The sequence below is a fragment of the Procambarus clarkii genome, chromosome 49 (assembly GCF_040958095.1).
Source record: "Procambarus clarkii isolate CNS0578487 chromosome 49, FALCON_Pclarkii_2.0, whole genome shotgun sequence".
Taxonomy (NCBI): domain Eukaryota; kingdom Metazoa; phylum Arthropoda; class Malacostraca; order Decapoda; family Cambaridae; genus Procambarus; species Procambarus clarkii.
This window is the reverse complement of record NC_091198.1, coordinates 10,346,670-10,366,669: the sequence shown is the minus strand read 5'-3', so window position 1 is coordinate 10,366,669 and position 20,000 is coordinate 10,346,670. Positions and strand designations below refer to the sequence as shown.

The 20,000-nt window shown below is 50.6% G+C and overlaps 2 protein-coding genes across 2 annotated transcripts in view; one reads left to right on the top strand and one right to left on the bottom strand.

Annotated features, from left to right (window-relative positions):
- Nucleotides 1-991, bottom strand: part of LOC123763408 (circumsporozoite protein-like) — an 18,830-nt gene extending 17,839 nt beyond the window's left edge. The window contains exon 1 of the mRNA XM_069303194.1: nt 980-991. Within this exon, the coding sequence (XP_069159295.1) occupies nt 980-991 (12 nt within the window). The remainder of the gene's footprint in view (nt 1-979) is intronic.
- LOC123763305 (general transcription factor 3C polypeptide 3) overlaps nt 1-20,000 on the top strand; it is a 627,296-nt gene that overhangs the window by 193,997 nt on the left and 413,299 nt on the right. Inside the window, exon 2 of the mRNA XM_069302985.1 lies at nt 10,416-10,505. The gene's annotated coding sequence lies outside the window, so the exon portion shown is untranslated. The remainder of the gene's footprint in view (nt 1-10,415; nt 10,506-20,000) is intronic.

Genomic DNA, 20,000 nt, shown 5'->3' with positions numbered 1-20,000 from the left:
CAGAATGCGACAAAGAATTTGAACGTCAAAATAGTTCAATTCGAAGGCAGCAGGTATGACAAGCCGGGTAGGCGGGGTATGAAGAGCTACAGACCTCTCCCCCCCCCCCCCGTGGACACTGTTAGGTTAGTACCACCATCACTGTCACTGGTGAGCTACGAGACTGTGGTGGCTCGCCGGAAGCGACTCCCTCCGAAACCCACAGGTGTCAGTTGGGAGGTCTTGTTTAAGTCGAGCAGTACAAGGTCACTGTTCTAATGACGGTGTGGCTAGTTCTCCGGTCCGAGGGGGGGCTAGCCGACCCCCTCTCCCCCCCTTCCCTACCCCTCTCCTGCAGCCCTCTCACCCCTCACCTCCGCCCCCCCCCCATCACTCCACCCCACCTCCTAATTCAGCAAACCCTCAATGGGGGTTGAATAAAGAACAATTCTCCCCAAGGCTCCTCATGCTTTACACATGTATCAGAACGGAGTCTCGACCCCCTCTCCCCCACTCTCCCCCTTCCTCCCCCACTCTCCCCCCTTCCTCCCCCACTCTCCCCCTTCCCCCAAACACCATAAATCTTAGTGACAGGTTAAGTGGTCATAAGAAGCGTACTTCTGGAGTTTTTGCGAGTGTGTCGCTCGGAGACGGTGATCGACAGGTGATAAGAGGTCTTGTGTTTAGCAGTGTTGAAGTGCGTTTACCTTGAGTCCAAGGGCGTCGTTGTCATTGTAATGTGTGCCAAAAGTACTTTGCTTCGCCCCCCCCCCCTTCCCATTGTCCCATAACACCTGCAAGGAGGAGGGGGGGGGTGGCACTTAGCAAAGTGTGAGTGAGTGGGGGGGTGGGGGGGTTTATGGGTAATAGGGTATTTAGACTCGCTCTCCAGCCCAAGCTGTGAGAGGTCACGACCTCTCCGTAGGAAGCAGTCGCACCTCCGCAGATCTCCAGTATCAGCTAATGATACTGGTAATGGCTCCAAAGGGCCACCACTTACGTGGTTATTCATGCCCGTGCCACCTTTTGGGTGGCTTACTCTTCATCAATCAATCAATTCCAAGTTGTGTCGTGTATAATGACTTACATGAGATGGTAATCTCGGTACATGACGCGAACCAGTTGGTCTTTGGTGTTCGATAATGGCTTGGTTTTGGAGGTTTAAACAATAGGCGAGTGTGAAGCGACAATGACTGTAACAAGCTAGTTATGATGAGCTGAGTAATGTAATCGAGGTTACATGGAGCACGTCCCCCCCCCCCCAGTTACAGCCGGGTACAGTATGACGCATGTGCGCTCGAAGTGCACTGTAGGTAGTTTTACCAGTCGCTTTGAGAGGAGGAACTAGTTCGGTGGTTAGGTCGAAAATCAGTGACCCATAATGGGTAAGCATGACACTAAAGAACCTTATAAAATAAAAAGAAAGCTGTGAACACAAGGATTAATTATAGGGGAAGTCAATCTAGAATAGTCGAGCATTCTACCACTAGACCACAGCTGTTATTGTTAAAGATTCGCTACTTAGACCAAAAAGTTCCAAGTAGCACGGGCTATGGTGAGCCCGTAGTGCCTTACCATAGCTGACTTGTACAAGTCATATAACCAGATTCCTACTGTAAAGTCGCGGATTCCTTCACGACTTTCAATCCCGGGATCACCGGTTCGTGTCCACCTGTCACGTTACGGTGATTTCTGTGTGTTATTGTAGTTGTGAGAAGTGGAGGTGTATAGGTCCACTCTGCCCTCCTACCCCGAGTGCTTGTGGGTCCACTCTGCCCTCCTACCCCGAGTGCTTGTGGGTCCACTCTGCCCTCCTACCCCGAGTGCTTGTGGGTCCACTCTGCCCTCCTACCCCGAGTGCTTGTGGGTCCACTCTGCCCTTCTACCTCGAGTGCTTGTGGGTCCACTCTGCCCTCCTACCCCGAGTGCTTGTGGGTCCACTCTGCCCTCCTACCCCGAGTGCTTGTGGGTCCACTCTGCCCTCCTACCCCGAGTGCTTGTGGGTCCACTCTGCCCTCCTACCCCGAGTGCTTGTGGGTCCACTCTGCCCTCCTACCCCGAGTGCTTGTGGGTCCACTCTGCCCTCCTACCCAGAGTGCTTGTGGGTCCACTCTGCCCTTCTACCCCGAGTGCTTGTGGGTCCACTCTGCCCTCCTACCCCGAGTGCTTGTGGGTCCACTCTGCCCTTCTACCTCGAGTGCTTGTGGGTCCACTCTGCCCTCCTACCCAGAGTGCTTGTGGGTCCACTCTGCCCTCCTACCCCGAGTGCTTGTGGGTCCACTCTGCCCTCCTACCCCGAGTGCTTGTGGGTCCACTCTGCCCTTCTACCCCGAGTGCTTGTGGGTCCACTCTGCCCTTCTACCCCGAGTGCTTGTTGGTCCACTCTGCCCTCCTACCCCGAGTGCTTGTGGGTCCACTCTGCCCTTCTACCTCGAGTGCTTGTGGGTCCACTCTGCCCTCCTACCCAGAGTGCTTGTGGGTCCACTCTGCCCTCCTACCCCGAGTGCTTGTGGGTCCACTCTGCCCTCCTACCCCGAGTGCTTGTGGGTCCACTCTGCCCTCCTACCCCGAGTGCTTGTGGGTCCACTCTGCCCTTCTACCCGAGTGCTTGTGGGTCCACTCTGCCCTTCTACCCGAGTGCTTGTGGGTCCACTCTGCCCTTCTACCCCGAGTGCTTGTGGGTCCACTCTGCCCTTCCACCCCGAGTGCTTGTGGGTCCACTCTGCCCTCCTACCCCGAGTGCTTGTGGGTCCACTCTGCCCGCCTACCCCGAGTGCTTGTGGGTCCACTCTGCCCTTCTACCCCGAGTGCTTGTGGGTCTACTCTGCCCTCCTACCCCGAGTGCTTGTGGGTCCACTCTGCCCTTCTACCTCGAGTGCTTGTGGGTCCACTCTGCCCTCCTACCCAGAGTGCTTGTGGGTCCACTCTGCCCTCCTACCCCGAGTGCTTGTGGGTCCACTCTGCCCTCCTACCCCGAGTGCTTGTGGGTCCACTCTGCCCTTCTACCCCTAAGTGCTTGTGGGTCCACTCTGCCCGCCTACCCCGAGTGCTTGTGGGTCCACTCTGCCCTTCTACCTCGAGTGCTTGTGGGTCCACTCTGCCCTTCTACCCCGAGTGCTTGTGGGTCCACTCTGCCCTTCTACCTCGAGTGCTTGTGGGTCCACTCTGCCCGCCTACCCCGAGTGCTTGTGGGTCCACTCTGCCCGCCTACCCCGAGTGCTTGTGGGTCCACTCTGCCCTCCTACCCCGAGTGCTTGTGGGTCCACTCTGCCCTTCTACCTCGAGTGCTTGTGGGTCCACTCTGCCCTTCTACCCCGAGTGCTTGTGGGTCCACTCTGCCCTTCTACCTCGAGTGCTTGTGGGTCCACTCTGCCCTTCTACCAGAGTGCTTGTGGGTCCACTCTGCCCTCCTACCCCGAGTGCTTGTGGGTCCACTCTGCCCTTCTACCTCGAGTGCTTGTGGGTCCACTCTGCCCTTCTACCCCGAGTGCTTGTGGGTCCACTCTGCCCTTCTACCCGAGTGCTTGTGGGTCCACTCTGCCCTTCTACCCCGAGTGCTTGTGGGTCCACTCTGCCCTTCTACCCGAGTGCTTGTGGGTCCACTCTGCCCTTCTACCCGAGTGCTTGTGGGTCCACTCTGCCCTTCTACCAGAGTGCTTGTGAGTTATACGTACAAACTTGGACTACTTTTACTAGGGACCTCCAGAGTTCTTGTGATTTCTGTAGAAATCCGGTTCAATGACTTTTTTAAAAGTCACTAGTGGTCTAGTGGTCAGAGTACTCGACTGGCGATGCCGGGGTCACAGGTTCGTGCCCACCGAATTTATATATATATATATATATATATATATATATATATATATATATATATATATATATATATATATATATATATATCCTTAATGTGATTTCTGTGTGATTCTTATTATTACGTGTGACTGAAAAGGCTAAATTTACATTCTCTTGAAAGGGTAGAGGATTAGCGGTGACGAGATTAAAGAGCACAAGTGAAGGAAAGGGCATAAGAAAAAAGGGGGATATTAGCAAGGCATTAAATATATAAATACGAAAAACACACACGAAAAAGTGGATATATTTTGATCAAATTTATATTTAGGAAAGACCTGGGTAAATACTGGTGTTAAGACAAAGGAGTTGTTGATTTGTGTGACCAGATTAATCCGGATAATATCGTGGGATCACTTGATTGTTCCAAGCTCAAGTTAGAGATGTTTGTTTCAAGCTCAAGTTAGAGATGTTTGTTTCAAGCTCAAGTTGGACAAGTATAACTTAAGCTTGAAACAAACGTGTTTGTGAATGAGTTGTGTGGAGACAAGAGTTACCTCGCATGGGTCAATAGGCCGTATGCAGTTTCCTTTATTATCATGTTCTTAAAGAACAGATGTTGTGATGGTGTGACTGGACTTGTGATCCTGTGGTTCTGGGTTCGATCCCAGGCGCCGGCGAGAAACAATGGGCAAAGTTTCTTTCACCCTATGCCCCTGTTACCTAGCAGTAAATAGGTACCTGGGTGTTAGTCAGCTGTCACGGGCTGCTTCCTGGGGGTGGAGGCCTGGTCGAGGACCGGGCCGCGGGGACACTAAAGCCCCGAAATCATCTCAAGATAACCTCAAGATATGGTGGAGGGAAGGGGGGGGGAGGCAAGCTGGTGTCTTGAAGTGAAGACTGTTCTAGCGATACTGCTTTCAGGGGTGGGTGGAGGGGTGGGTGCTATTGTTTCGTGAATTCCTGTTTTAAAAACAGTGCTTGTGAGTTCGAGAAATAAACAGCTAGTCGGTGGAGCCATGACTATGCTGGCGTCTGCGTCTGGACGACTCCCTCGTGCCGTCGTCTGCGTCTGGACGACTCCCTCGTGCCGTCGTCTGCGTCTGGACGACTCCCTCGTGCCGTCGTCTGCGTCTGGACGACTCCCTCGTGCCGTCGTCTGCGTCTGGACGACTCCCTCGTGCCGTCGTCTGCGTCTGGACGACTCCCTCGTGCCGTCGTCTGCGTCTGGACGACTCCCTCGTGCCGTCGTCTGCGTCTGGACGACTCCCTCGTGCCGTCGTCTGCGTCTGGACGACTCCCTCGTGCCGTCGTCTGCGTCTCAACATCTGCACTGGCGGCTGCACCGTGGTGGTTGCAACGTGAAGCCTATTCTGATAAAAGACGCAATGAATAACGCAACTACCTTCCGTAGATAGTAAGACTGCCAGCCCGAGAAGCAACCTGTTGCATGACGCAACATGAGCGGGAACCGGTTATCCTCTCATTGCTGAGCAGTTAGTCACAGTGCACATAAAATTGCACGCGACAAGGACGGCAGCTTTGTAACATGAATGTGGGGTTCCTGCTGTGTGTGTGTGTGTGTGTGTGTGTGTGTGTGTGTGTGTGTGTGTGTGTGTGTGTGTGTGTGTGTGTGTGTGTGTGTGTCATTTTATTTGTATGAGTTGCAACTGAAATCTTCGCAAGTCATAACTAAAAAAAATCAAATGGGTGCGAATCATGTAGTTCTATATCAAGGTCTTGATATCCTTGATATAGAACGCCAGATATCAAGTTCTTGACATCCTTGATATAGAACGCCAGATATCAAGGTCTTGACATCCTCGATATAGAACACCAGATTTCAAGGTCTTGATCGATATCCTTGATATAGAACGCCAGATATCAAGGTCTTGATATCCTTGATATAGAACGCCAGATATCAAGGTCTTGACATCCTCGATATAGAACACCAGATTTCAAGGTCTTGATCGATATCCTTGATATAGAACGCCAGATATCAAAGTCTTGATCGATATCCTTGATATAGAACGCCAGATATCAAGGTCTTGATCGATATCCTTGATATACATATCTGAAGTTCAGTTTCTCGGGGTCATTGCCACAGGTGCCTCAGAACATACTAGTCATCGGTACTACAGTTGGGTTCATTCTCGACTCACTATCGGCAAGGCCCTGGTTCAAATCTCGAACGGGACAGATATGGTTGGGCACTTTTCACCCAATGCCTCTGTTCACCTAGCCGTAAATAGGTTCCTGGGAGTTAGTCAACCGTTGTGGGGTTGCATCCTGATCTGTATAGGTCGACCTGAGTAGGGCCTCGGTACAAGCACATCGTATGTAGATACACAGGCTCTCTGTCCCCGCCAAAACGGATCATAAATCGGGGGAAAAAAGATGCCGTCTTTGGTGATATCTAATTGATTGACAGATTGATATCTTCAACAAGCTCTCTCTCAAGTCGATGGAAAAAGATAGCAAAAAAAACTAGGTTGATAGGCAGGAAAGATAGGCAGTATATTAAGTATATATACTTTAGTCTTGAGCATTGTGTATATAAACCGAGACGGGTTCACCTGTCGATATATATATATGCATATAATTAATATGTTAATATACCTCAGTCATAGAAAACGGCATTTTCACTCGGATTTCAGTTTTTCTCTTTGGGGAAATTCTGGAGGTGGTACTCCTGCCGTTGGGAGCGGTTGTTGACGTTCAGAGCGGCTCTATATCACGCCGCTTTTCTGGATAAACAGACAGTTGTTCGTATTCCTCAGTGCCACAACTTGGAGGGTAAGTAACAGGGATCAAACGAGTGGCCAAAAATTGTGGATATAGTGCGTTTCTGTGGCAGAATAAGCCAATGTTTGAGTGGTGTTGTCTAGCCATATGCCAGGTGGTGGGGATCCCTTCGGCAAGCGCCCTGCGCGTGCGCCTTGTGGCCCGTTGTCATGGCAACCCGGCGTACCAACCTGTGCTCATCATTATTTAGAAGATTCAATTGCACAAATCCACAAGGGCCGTGACGAAGGTTCGAACCTACGTCCGAGAGGATCCCAGACGCTGCATTAATAGAAGATTCAATTTCCACATTTATAAAGCTTGCTTTTTTTGATGAAGATTACACAGAAAAATGACGGTTCTTTTACGTGTTTAAATAAATAACTTGTCGTGATTTGTACAGTAATAAAGATCAATAATGGCTGACGATGAGTCACAATAACGTGGCTGAAATATGATGACCAAACCACACACTAGAAAGTGAAGGGACGACGACGTTTCGATCAGTCTTGGACCATTAGCAAGTCGTGTGTGATGGGGAGGGATTGATGTTATAGATTCAGCTACTCGGAACAAGTTCCAAGTAGCACGGGCTATGGTGAGCCCGTAGTAGAGTCAACAGTAGAGTCTTGGCGTTGTTGCTGTCACCATATACGTCCACAGCTACCAGGAAAGTTCCACCCAAGTAACCTGGCGTATAGCAAACAACAATAGTAAACAAATCCACAAGGGCCGTGATGAGGATTCGAACCTGCGTCCGGGAGCATCCCAGACACTGCCTTAATCGACTGGGCTACGACTGTGTGATATAACAGTAGTATTGGAACTGGCTTACTCACCTATCTTCAAGAGTGGAGTAATCTGTAAACTAGTTAAAAGAAATCACAGGAGTGATAGTATACATTATCAAAAGTTTAAATCACGGACTGCAAATGGTCATTTTATTCTGTATAAGATACATGTGCGTACACGGAAGGAATGTATTAGGCAGTGATGTGGTGGAGGCTGACTCCATACACAGTTTAAAATGTAGATATGATAGAGCCCAGTAGGCTCAGGAATCTAGGGCTCTGTGCCCAGTTACAGCCCCGCTCCTGTGCCAGGTAAGTCCACTACGGGCTCACCATAGCCCGTGCTACTTGGAACTTTTTGTTCCCCGTAGCTGAATCTATAACAACAACAACAACAACAACTCAGGAATCTGTACATCAGTTGATTGACAGTTGAGGCGGGACCAAAGAGCCAGAGCTCAACCCCCGACTGCACCACGACATGCTAAATGTGCGTTATGTATGGTTGACTTTAATGTTCGTCACACTAAAGTCAACGGGGAGCCGGTCGGCCGAGCAGACAGCACGCTGGGCTCGTGATCCTGTGGTCCCGGGTTCGATCCCGGGCGCCGGCGAGAAACAATGGGCAGAATAAACTGATGTGATTGGGTATAGCCTGGAAAAATAACAACATTAAAAAAAAAATGTTCATCGCAGAACTTGAAAGTGATTATTGTGCAATGAATTGTTAGTACATTGTAGCGGATGTTAAGCCTAATCCCCGCACCCCCCCCCCATTCTAGGATTAAAATGAACATTCCAGACAATCTTTAAGCGCACCTTTAAGGCTTAAATACACAAGTGGTACACTGGGTACACACCTGTATCAGTGGACCACTTTTATAATGATCTTGTCAGTACCATTAACCGGTACCATTACCGGTTATTATAACGGGTTAAATTAAGGGGAAAAAAAACCAGCATTGGTTCTTGCTCATGGACAGAGGATCCCATTATTCTTAACCAACGAGCTAAAGTGATTCAGCTTGCTGACAGTATTTGAAAATATGTACCGTGTACATATTTTCAAACAAGTACTTGTTTAGAACATATGTACCGTTGTACCGTTGACATATTTTCAAAGCAGGTACGTTTTGCTTTGGGCTTAAAGGCCTGTCAACCTCTGAAGGATTATTCAAACCACCACAATGCCTTACTGACCAACCAGCGAATATACTTTAGACATGATTATAGTCCAGGTTTACAGTAAACTCAATGTACACTAAGAAGCGGGGTATACATAAACATGTTTTTCCTAGGTATACATAAACATACTTTCCTATTTCATCCTCGTATGAGAGCTGAACATAAATTATGCTAATGTTTCAAGTCATTCCATTCGATTCAAACCCCCAAAATGTTGGCGTGTGTTGTAACCTGGTAGTCCATAGATGTTGTTGCAATTGCGCTGGTCACGTGCATTAATTGAGCCTCTGGAAGGGTGTCCGGGTCGTCGTGGTGCAATGTAGTAAGTGTTGCATGACGCAATGTTGATGGCTGCTGAATCATTCATTAAGGTCTGTTCTGATCCGGGTTGTTCATTCACTGTGGCGGGTATTTCAATTCAGAGCTGGTATGATTTTTTTTCTCATACGATTATAGTTACAGCTTCCACTCAAACAGCTGCGCAGCTCCACCACGTATGTCAGAAATTACAGCTGCATCTACACCTCGTATGTCAGAAATTACAGCTGCATCTACACCTCGTATGTCAGAAATTGCAGCTACATCTACACCTCGTATGTCAGAAATTACAGCTGCATCTACACCACGTATGTCAGAAATTACAGCTGCATCTACACCACGTACGTCAGAAATTACAGCTGCATCTCCACCACTTATGTCAGAAATTACAGCTGCATCTCCACCACTTGCGTCAGAAATTACAGCTGCATCTCCACCACTTGCGTCAGAAATTACAGCTGCATCTCCACCACTTACGTCAGAAATTACAGCTGCATCTACACCACGTATGTCAGAAATTACAGCTGCATCTCCACCACTTACGTCAGAAATTACAGCTGCATCTACACCACGTATGTCAGAAATTACAGCTGCAGCTCCACCACGTATGTCAGAAATTACAGCTGCATCTACACCACGTATGTCAGAAATTACAGCTGCATCTACACCACGTATGTCAGAAATTACAGCTGCATCTACACCACGTATGTCAGAAATTACAGCTGCATCTACACCACGTATGTCAGAAATTACAGCTGCATCTACACCACGTATGTCAGAAATTGCAGCTACATCTACACCTCGTATGTCAGAAATTACAGCTGCATCTACACCACGTATGTCAGAAATTACAGCTGCATCTACACCACTTACGTCAGAAATTACAGCTGCATCTACACCACGTATGTCAGAAATTACAGCTGCATCTCCACGTCAGCTGCGTGTATCATTCATTCACACATTTCCCCCTAGAAATATACTTATTTTTCTACGATTTTCTATTCGTAGAGTATGATACGTGGCTCTGTTGACCCTCGACATGTTGTAGCAAAGTTGTATCTGTACCCTTAAAGTTGTGGATTTACAAGGTGATAGCAATTCTATTTCAGCAAATTCCTGTTCGTAAGTTTGCTCCCCCTCATTCTTGTCTCACCCCACCATTGAGTTCTGAAATGCAGGATGGTAACTATTATTATTTGTAAATATGTAATGGCTGGGTTTTTAAAATTAATGAATTCTTCTTACAATAAATGACTTAATCTTTATAATGTATTAATTTATACAAAGTGGAAGAATAATTTATTATTTATTACTGTGTTTTGTTACAAAAAATTGGAATACCTTTCGAGTATTTGTTTTATTCTGTTTATTGAGAACACTTATTTGGCTTTTCATTTAATTATTTTCACCATTATTGAATGACGAAACAAATAAATTAAGTTTGTATAATTTTACACAATACATTTTTTTACGAGTTTTATTGAAAGAAATGTAAATTAGGTTTACTTTATTGTTAAATGCTTTAAATGCTCGCACAAATATTTTGTTAGTTAATATATAAATACATTACAGAGAGGCTCTGGAGCCAATATATGGCAGACGATTAAGGGACCAGAGGCGGGACCGAAGAGCCGGAGTTCAACCCCCTGCAAACATCACTAGGTGAGTACACGTGCAGAGTTAAAATTATTATTTAAAGAAATTACGAAGATTAAAACAATAATCGTAATTGGGGTAATTAATTTATCGTAATTGGGGTAATTAATTTATCGTAATTGGGGTAATTAATTTATCGTAATTGGGGTAATTAATTTATCGTAATTGGGGATGGTAAATTTCACTATGCATTGTTTATTATGGTATCCGGATAGGATAATGTTAATATCTGGAATACTTGCCGGATATCTGAAAATATGGCCAATAACGTGCAGAACATCAAGGCAAATGGAAGGGGGGGGGGGTGACCTTCGACAAGCCGCCGGCTTCCTGTCCTCGTCGAGGCCACTAGTGTTAGTGGTTTTCAGGTAAACTGAGGTAAGTAAACGACATATTTTGGGGATATGTGTGGTACGCGCACACGCACGCACGCACATTCTCTCTCTCTCTCTCTCTCTCTCTCTCTCTCTCTCTCTCTCTCTCTCTCTCTCTCTCTCTCTCATCCTTCTCCCACTCCTCTCATGCTTGAGGGGGTGGAGGTGCAGGAGCCAGACCTCTCCTTAACGTCTTCACCACACTGCTAAAACGAGAATCTTATTATACACAAACAAAACCATCCCGTGGGCGGTGGTGGAGCCCATACCCATCCCGTGGGCGATGGTGGAGCCCATACCCATCCCGTGGGCGATGGTGGAGCCCATACCCATCCCGTGGGCAGTGGTGGAGCCCATACCCATCCCGTGGGCGATGGTGGAGCCCATACCCATCCCGTGGGCAGTGGTGGAGCCCATACCCATCCCGTGGGCGATGGTGGAGCCCATACCCATCCCGTGGGCGGTGGTGGAGCCCATACCCATCCCGTGGGCAGTGGTGGAGCCCATACCCATCCCGTGGGCAGTGGTGGAGCCCATACCCATCCCATGGGCAGTGGTGGAGCCCATACCCATCCCGTGGGCAGTGGTGGAGCCCATACCCATCCCGTGGGCGATGGTGGAGCCCATACCCATCCCGTGGGCAGTGGTGGACCTCATACCCATCCCGTGGGCGGTGGTGGAGCCCATACCCATCCCGTGGGCGATGGTGGAGCCCATACCCATCCCGTGGGCGATGGTGGAGCCCATACCCATCCCGTGGGCGATGGTGGAGCCCATACCCATCCCGTGGGCGATGGTGGAGCCCATACCCATCCCGTGGGCGATGGTGGAGCCCATACCCATCCCGTGGGCGATGGTGGAGCCCATACCCATCCCGTGGGCAGTGGTGGACCTCATACCCATCCCGTGGGCGGTGGTGGAGCCCATACCCATCCCGTGGGCAGTGGTGGAGCCCATACCCATCCCGTGGGCAGTGGTGGACCTCATACCCATCCCGTGGGCGGTGGTGGAGCCCATACCCATCCCGTGGGCGATGGTGGAGCCCATACCCATCCCGTGGGCAGTGGTGGACCTCATACCCATCCCGTGGGCGGTGGTGGAGCCCATACCCATCCCGTGGGCAGTGGTGGAGCCCATACCCATCCCGTGGGCAGTGGTGGAGCCCATACCCATCCCGTGGGCGATGGTGGAGCCCATACCCATCCCGTGGGCGGTGGTGGAGCCCATACCCATCCCGTGGGCGATGGTGGAGCCCATACCCATCCCATGGGCAGTGGTGGAGCCCATACCCATCCCGTGGGCAGTGGTGGAGCCCATACCCATCCCGTGGGCGATGGTGGAGCCCATACCCATCCCGTGGGCGGTGGTGGAGCCCATACCTATCCCGTGGGCAGTGGTGGAGCCCATACCCATCCCGTGGGCAGTGGTGGAGCCCATACCCATCCCGTGGGTAGTGGTGGACCCCATACCCATCCCGTGGGCAGTGGTGGACCTCATACCCATTCCGTGGGCGGTGGTGGAGCCCATACCCATCCCGTGGGCGGTGGTGGACCCCATACCCATCCCGTGGGCGGTGGTGGACCTCATACCCATCCCGTGAGCAGTGGTGGAGCCCATACCCATCCCGTGGGAAGTGGTGGACCTCATACCCATCCCGTGGGTGGTGGTGGACCTCATACCCATCCCGTGGGCAGTGGTGGAGCCCATACCCATCCCGTGGGTAGTGGTGGACCCCATACCCATCCCGTGGGCAGTGGTGGACCTCATACCCATCCCGTGGGCGGTGGTGGAGCCCATACCCATCCCGTGGGCGGTGGTGGACCCCATACCCATCCCGTGGGCGGTGGTGGACCTCATACCCATCCCGTGGGCAGTGGTGGAGCCCATACCCATCCCGTGGGAAGTGGTGGACCTCATACCCATCCCGTGGGTGGTGGTGGACCTCATACCCATCCCGTGGGCAGTGGTGGAGCCCATACCCATCCCGTGGGCAGTGGTGGAGCCCATACCCATCCCGTGGGCAGTGGTGGACCTCATACCCATCCCGTGGGCGGTGGTGGACCTCATACCCATCCCGTGGGAAGTGGTGGACCTCATACCCATCCCGTGGGTGGTAGTGGACCTCATACCCATCCCGTGGGCAGTGGTGGAGCCCATACCCATCCCGTGGGCAGTGGTGGAGCCCATACCCATCCCGTGGGCAGTGGTGGAGCCCATACCCATCCCGTGGGCGATGGTGGAGCCCATACCCATCCCGTGGGCAGTGGTGGACCTCATACCCATCCCGTGGGCAGTGGTGGACCTCATACCCATCCCGTGGGAAGTGGTGGACCTCATACCCATCCCGTGGGTGGTGGTGGACCTCATACCCATCCCGTGGGCAGTGGTGGACCTCATACCCATCCCGTGGGTGGTGGTGGACCTCATACCCATCCCGTGGGCAGTGGTGGAGCCCATACCCATCCCGTGGGCAGTGGTGGAGCCCATACCCATCCCGTGGGCAGTGGTGGACCTCATACCCATCCCGTGGGCGGTGGTGGACCTCATACCCATCCCGTGGGCGGTGGTGGACCCCATACCCTTCCCGTGGGCGGTGGTGGACCCCATACCCTTCCCGTGGGCGGTGGTGGACCCCATACCCTTCCCGTGGGCGGTGGTGGACCCCATACCCATCCCGTGGGCAGTGGTGGACCCCATACCCTTCCCGTGGGCATATAATAACCTTAGGTTAGTTAGCAAGGGCTGCGGAGGCACGGAACCTCACAGTTCCTTTAGCTAAACAAGTAGCAAACTTGAGAAGTTACTTTATACCCTTGTGTTGCATAGTCTGTCCCGTCTCCTCGTGTGCACCTGTTCTCACCCTGACTGTTGTTACTCTCTCTCTGGGTGGAACACGTGTTAGTTAGGCTAGGCATGTAAGCCGGTGCCTCATGTCTATCTTGAGGTTATCTTGAGATGATTTCGGGGCTTTTGTCTGTCGATACAGTGACGTCAATAGAGCAGTTACTACACTAATGAAGATACTTGTATCTTTATACATGGTTTGAGAGTGAGCTTGGGGGGGGGGGAGGAGTGTGGTATAGCGAGGCACAAGACCCATTGACAGGTAGGGGAGAGGGAGGGAGGGAGGGAGGGGGAGGGGGGGGGAGGAGGGGGAGGGAGGGAGGGGGGAGGGTGAGGGAGGGGGAGGGACATATGAAGCATTGCAAATCAGAACGCGTCAGTTGCAGAGCTGTGCATGCGAGGGTTGCACACAACCCCCCCGGGCACGTGGGGGGGGGGGGGAGGGGGGTCAACAAAGGAGTGTGGGTAGGGGTCTCCAGACTTGAGAAAACGTTCCTTTGTGTTGGGACAAGCAGAACTGAGTCAAGGTCGCCTTCTATCCCCACAAAAAACTCCTTCCACTACCCCACACCCCTCTCCCTCTCTCCCCCCTTCACCTGCCCACCTCTCTGAACCGACCGACCCTGTAGGTGCCCCCGGGGCAGCCAGCGGTGGAAGGACAGGTGTTTTAAGGGTAACTGACAAGAGACAGTTCTTTGTAAAGACGACTACTTGTCCAGGAGATACGGGCTCACCATAGCCTGTGCTACATGGACACTGAGTTCTAAGTATCCAAATCTGAAACAATAACGAAACAACCAGGAGAGAGAGACCGATGTGAAGGTGTTGGGGGGTTGGGGTGGAGTTGATATATTATCGGAAATGTGGCCACTATGCCTTGACGGGCTATTCATGCCCGTGCTTGGGAGGCTTAATCTTTATCAATCAATCAATCAATCGCTATGCCTTCTGTAGTTAACTTTATCCATTTCTTATAATTGAAACCCCCAGGAAGCAGCCCGTGACAGCTGACTAACACCCAGGTACCTATTTTACTGCTAGGTAACAGGAGCATAGGGTGAAAGAAACTCTGCCCATTGTTTCTCGCCGGCGCCCGGGATCGAACCCGGGACCACAGGATCACAAGTCCAGTGTGCTGTCTGCTCGGCCGACCGGCTCCCTAAATCCATCACCTAACAAAGGTGAGAAAAATAGATTAAGTTGCCGACAAACTTCGGGGTCAAGTCCCGCGCCTTGACCCCGACCCGAAACAGCCCGACGCCCGCTTGGAGAAGGGTGTAGCGAGCGGGTTGACCCCGCCCGCCGCTCTTGGTAACAACCCGGTGGTTGATGCTCGCTGGTTGAACGTGTTCCCACTGTCTGCAATTTACAACTTCCGTCGATTCCGCCTACAAGATCCCCCCCAGGCGAGAGGGTAGAGGTTCTTAGAATTTTAAAGCGCAGGTACGGTGGCGTATCTTAGCCTCTCAGACTATAATCTTTTTTTACACAAGAGTTAAATACTGTTTCTTATCGGTGTTTTGAAGTGTCGTTTCATTGCCTTGCATACTTCCCCCGTCTCTCCTCCTTCACGTATCGTCTTGTAACAAGGCAGTAAGCAGAGTGGGTGGGGTGGGGGTCACTGTGGGGTCACTCTGGGGTCACTCTGGGGTCAACAGAACTCGACACCCCCTTGTTATTAGGGGCGCAACTGGCCAACCTCCTGCTGTGCTTAGAGGGAACCACGATCAACACCCTGATCAGCTAGGCTGTGACTTCACGTCAGACTGTATGCACCTGGTTCTGGCTAACCACACCGTCAATCAGGAGGCCTGGTCAGAGACCGGGCCGTAATGCCATTGATCCTCGTCACCACATCAAGTTAAAACTCAAGGTATCAATATAAGGTGCGGGGTTTGTGTGTTCGATGGTGGTGGTTTGTGTTGCTTGTTGGTGGATAAGGAATAGTGGTAGTGGTGTGGATTGTTGGGAGAGATAGGGGGGGGGGATAGTGGTTGTATATTGATGGTGTAATTGTGGGTTTCTTATGGATTAAGATGAGAGTAATGATATAGTGTGTCCTACAAACTATCACCTTCAGAGGATCCAGCATTTTGCGACATTGATGTGGAAGTGAGTTGATAACATAACAACAATGCAAGTTATCTATTTTATGATAACCATCCTGAGGATGGTGAGGATATCTTCCCCTCTCCCTCCCTCCCTCCCTCGTCCTTCCGTCTGGTGGGTACCTCATTCCTCGCCGCCCCCTTCCACCCTTCCCACCTGTTGCTGAGTGATACACACTCCAGGCTGGCCAGTCCAGGATGCTATCCATGCAACACCTGTGTGGTGGTGCCCTTGCAACACCTGTGTGGTGGTGGTGCTCTTGCAACACCTGTGTGGTGGTGCTCTTGCAACACCTGTGTGGTGGTGCTCTTGCAACACCTGTGTGGTGGTGCTCTTGCAACACCTGTGTGGTGGTGGTGCTCTTGCAACACCTGTGTGGTGGTGGTGCTCTTGCAACACCTGTGTGGTGGTGGTGCTCTTGCAACACCTGTGTGGTGGTGGTGCTCTTGCAACACCTGTGTGGTGGTGGTGCTCTTGCAACACCTGTGTGGTGGTGCTCTTGCAACACCTGTGTGGTGGTGGTGCTCTTGCAACACCTGTGTGGTGGTGGTGCTCTTGCAACACCTGTGTGGTGGTGGTGCTCTTGCAACACCTGTGTGGTGGTGGTGCTCTTGCAACACCTGTGTGGTGGTGGTGCTCTTGCAACACCTGTGTGGTGGTGGTGCTCTTGCAACACCTGTGTGGTGGTGGTGCTCTTGCAACACCTGTGTGGTGGTGCTCTTGCAACACCTGTGTGGTGGTGGTGCTCTTGCAACACCTGTGTGGTGGTGGTGCTCTTGCAATACCTGTGTGGTGGTGGTGCTCTTGCAACACCTGTGTGGTGGTGGTGCTCTTGCAACACCTGTGTGGTGGTGCTCTTGCAACACCTGTGTGGTGGTGGTGCTCTTGCAATACCTGTGTGGTGGTGGTGCTCTTGCAACACCTGTGTGGTGGTGGTGCCCTTGCAACACCTGTGTGGTGGTGGTGCCCTTGCAATACCAGTGAACCTCGTCCCTTGGGGCTCCTCCTCCTCATCCACAGCAGGATAGAACAAGTCAAGAACATTACCTGTATCACGCACTGAACGACAAAGAACAGGGCCAACTGAACCCAAAACTAACTAAACCAATGATAATAACTAAACCATCCTCACCAAACACCGCTGCAAAATGACGACGATGTGCACCCCCGGGACAGAAAGCCCCCAGCTGGTCATCACCAGCCTCGCCCCCTACAGAACGCACAGACAGACACTAAGAAGAGAGGAGACACATCTGTAAACGCGATTATACAAAGACCGCGACGAATCTTGAGCGATGTTTCTGAAGAACTGCAGCTTTCCTAAGCTTGTAAACTGCATAATAACTGCAGCCTCCCTAAGCTTGTAAACTGCATAATAACTGCAGCCTCCCTAAGCTTGTAAACTGCTTAATAACTGCAGCCTCCCTAAGCTTGTAAACTGCTTAATAACTCCAGCCTCCCTAAGCTTGTAAACTGCATAATAACTGCAGCCTCCCTAAGCTTGTAAACTGCATAATAACTGCAGCCTCCCTAAGCTTGTAAACTGCTTAATAACTCCAGCCTCCCTAAGCTTGTAAACTGCTTAATAAATGTAACCAAAGCTGCCAAAGATTGAGAAAAGATGTACAGGTTCGTAAGTGTTTACGTAACTGCTTCGTGAATCTGGCCCCAAGTTCTGGAACCCGTTAGGGAATGGTAAGTGTGTTTGATATGTATTTGTGTTGTATGTGTTCCTGTCCGGTGTTGAGAGTCGTGTTTCCTGCTGTTTTAGGTCTATGGTGGTGGCCTTCCTAGTAAGGGCCAGATTCACGAAGCAGTTACACAAGCACTTACGAACCTGTACATCTTTTCTCAATCTTTGGCGGCTTTGTTTACAATTATTAAACAGTTAATGAGCTCCAAAGTACCAGGTGGCTGTTTATAACAATAACAACAGTTGATTGGCAAGTTTTTATGCTTGTAAACTGCTTAATAAATGTAACCAAAGCCGTCAAAGGTTGAGAAAAGATGTACAGGTTCGTAAGTGTTTATGTAACTGCTTCGTGAATCTGGCCCCCCTGGCCCCAAGGTCTACATATTTATCCCAGTATATCCCTAACCTCCTGTACCAGTCCCAGCGCCACACAACAAAACCATAGTGAACGGACCATAAAAAATCAACTCCAAAACGCATCCTTGAACCCAATAATTTTAACCATTTTGTTGGAAAAAGTTCAACAGTCCAGTGGGGCATCTTCGCGTCTCTAGCACTCCAGGAGCCACCTGACAGGTGGTCCTCACTCCACGAAGACTCCAGGAGCCACCTGACAGGTGGTCCTCACTCCACGAAGACTCCAGGAGCCACCTGACAGGTGGTCCTCACTCCACGAAGACTCCAGGAGCCACCTGACAGGTGGTCCTCACTCCACGAAGACTCCAGGAGCCACCTGACAGGTGGTCCTCACTCCACGAAGACTCCAGGAGCCACCTGACAGCTGGTCCTCACTCCACGAAGACTCCAGGAGCCACCTGACAGGTGGTCCTCACTCCACGAAGACTCCAGGAGCCACCTGACAGCTGGTCCTCACTTCACGAAGACTCCAGGAGCCACCTGTCAGCTGGTCCTCACTCCACGAAGACTCCAGGAGCCACCTGACAGCTTGTCCTCACTCCACGAAGACTCCAGGAGCCACCTGACAGCTGGTCCTCACTCCACGAAGACTCCAGGAGCCACCTGACAGGTGGTCCTCACTCCACGAAGTCTCCAGGAGCCACCTGACAGGTGGTCGTCACCCCCTCATGGGAGGAACGACCCCCTCCCAAACGCTCACAGCTCCATCCCAACGAAATAAAAGGATACTAACCAAAGCAACAAAAAAACGCAATCTATCTCAGTAGAGAAACCGTACGGGCATTCTGATTTGGATTTTGGTTTGCGTTAATGACCACTTACTTTCGGTCGCTGAGGCGTTTCCTCACACGCCTCATATACTTTTAGAAGACTTAAGGAGATTAAAAGCTATATAATAATATATAAAAACGGCTTTGAAATGAAATGAGAACCCGTAAACATTGTCGTAAAAGTGACAAGTGTCGGGAGAGTCATGGCTGAGTCGAGTGCCTTGGGAAGGTTGATTTGTGGTTCCGTTATTCTCCTCAAGAATAGTCTAAGAATAGTGTTTATTATTGTCTATAAAGACGCCTCTGTGTTAACTGTGGCGGGCTTGAGCCGGGCGGTGTGGGCTGGCAGGCTCTGCCCAGATTATGTCTTGTTCTTTCTTAAGTAACATTACTTGGAGTGACGTCAGTTTCTCCAAAAAGCTTGAGACATTAGCATGTTAACTGGAGCGACTTGCCTCGGGAGAGGCGGTTACCCGCTTGTCTCTCACACACACACATTCCTAGCAAGGCTAAATTTGACCCACAAAAACGCCTGCGGATCTAACACAAAGCGCGTACTGGCTGATGGACCACGACGTGGTCTCTGCAGCGTATAGAAAATGGTATGACAGCCGGTCTCAGCGTCGATTGGTCTATATGAAAACCTTTCGAGTTTTAAACTAGACATGCGGGGGAGGGGGGGGGGATGAGGACTTATATCCCCCCCCCATCCACAGACATCGAGATCAGGACCTATATCTCTCCCCCCCCCCCCTCCCACAAGACGCCGAGTTCAGGGCGTGTGTGGAGGGCTGTAGAACCGCATGGAAATCCAACCTATCGACCAGGCAACACAATATGTTGATGTTAGAGGCCATCTAGCCAATGTTGATGTTGTGAGTCAACATGACGACGACAAAGGTCTCTCCTAGTGATAAAAAAAAACTGTGTCATCCAAGTTTGTCTGCTTATTGTTGTTCTGGGAAATTCAAAGTTAAACTTACATGTTCATCACATACTGGCAAATCATATTGCCATACATGTCGATTAGAAACACAAGAGGAAGTAAAAACAGGTGCAACAGTGTTATATTAAATACCGTTGCATGCCGTTGTTGTTTACGGGCTCGCCATAGCCCGTGCTACATGGGACATTTCGTTCTGAGTAGTTAAATTTAAAACAGCAACAACAGCCGTTGTTCTGATGGTCTTAAATCAGTTCTTCCTGGGTCAGCTCCAGTATCAAAGTGAGCTTGTTAAACCCACTCAGTATTTTAATAGAGTTAAACCAAACTATAGAGGTTTTAATGTAGTTA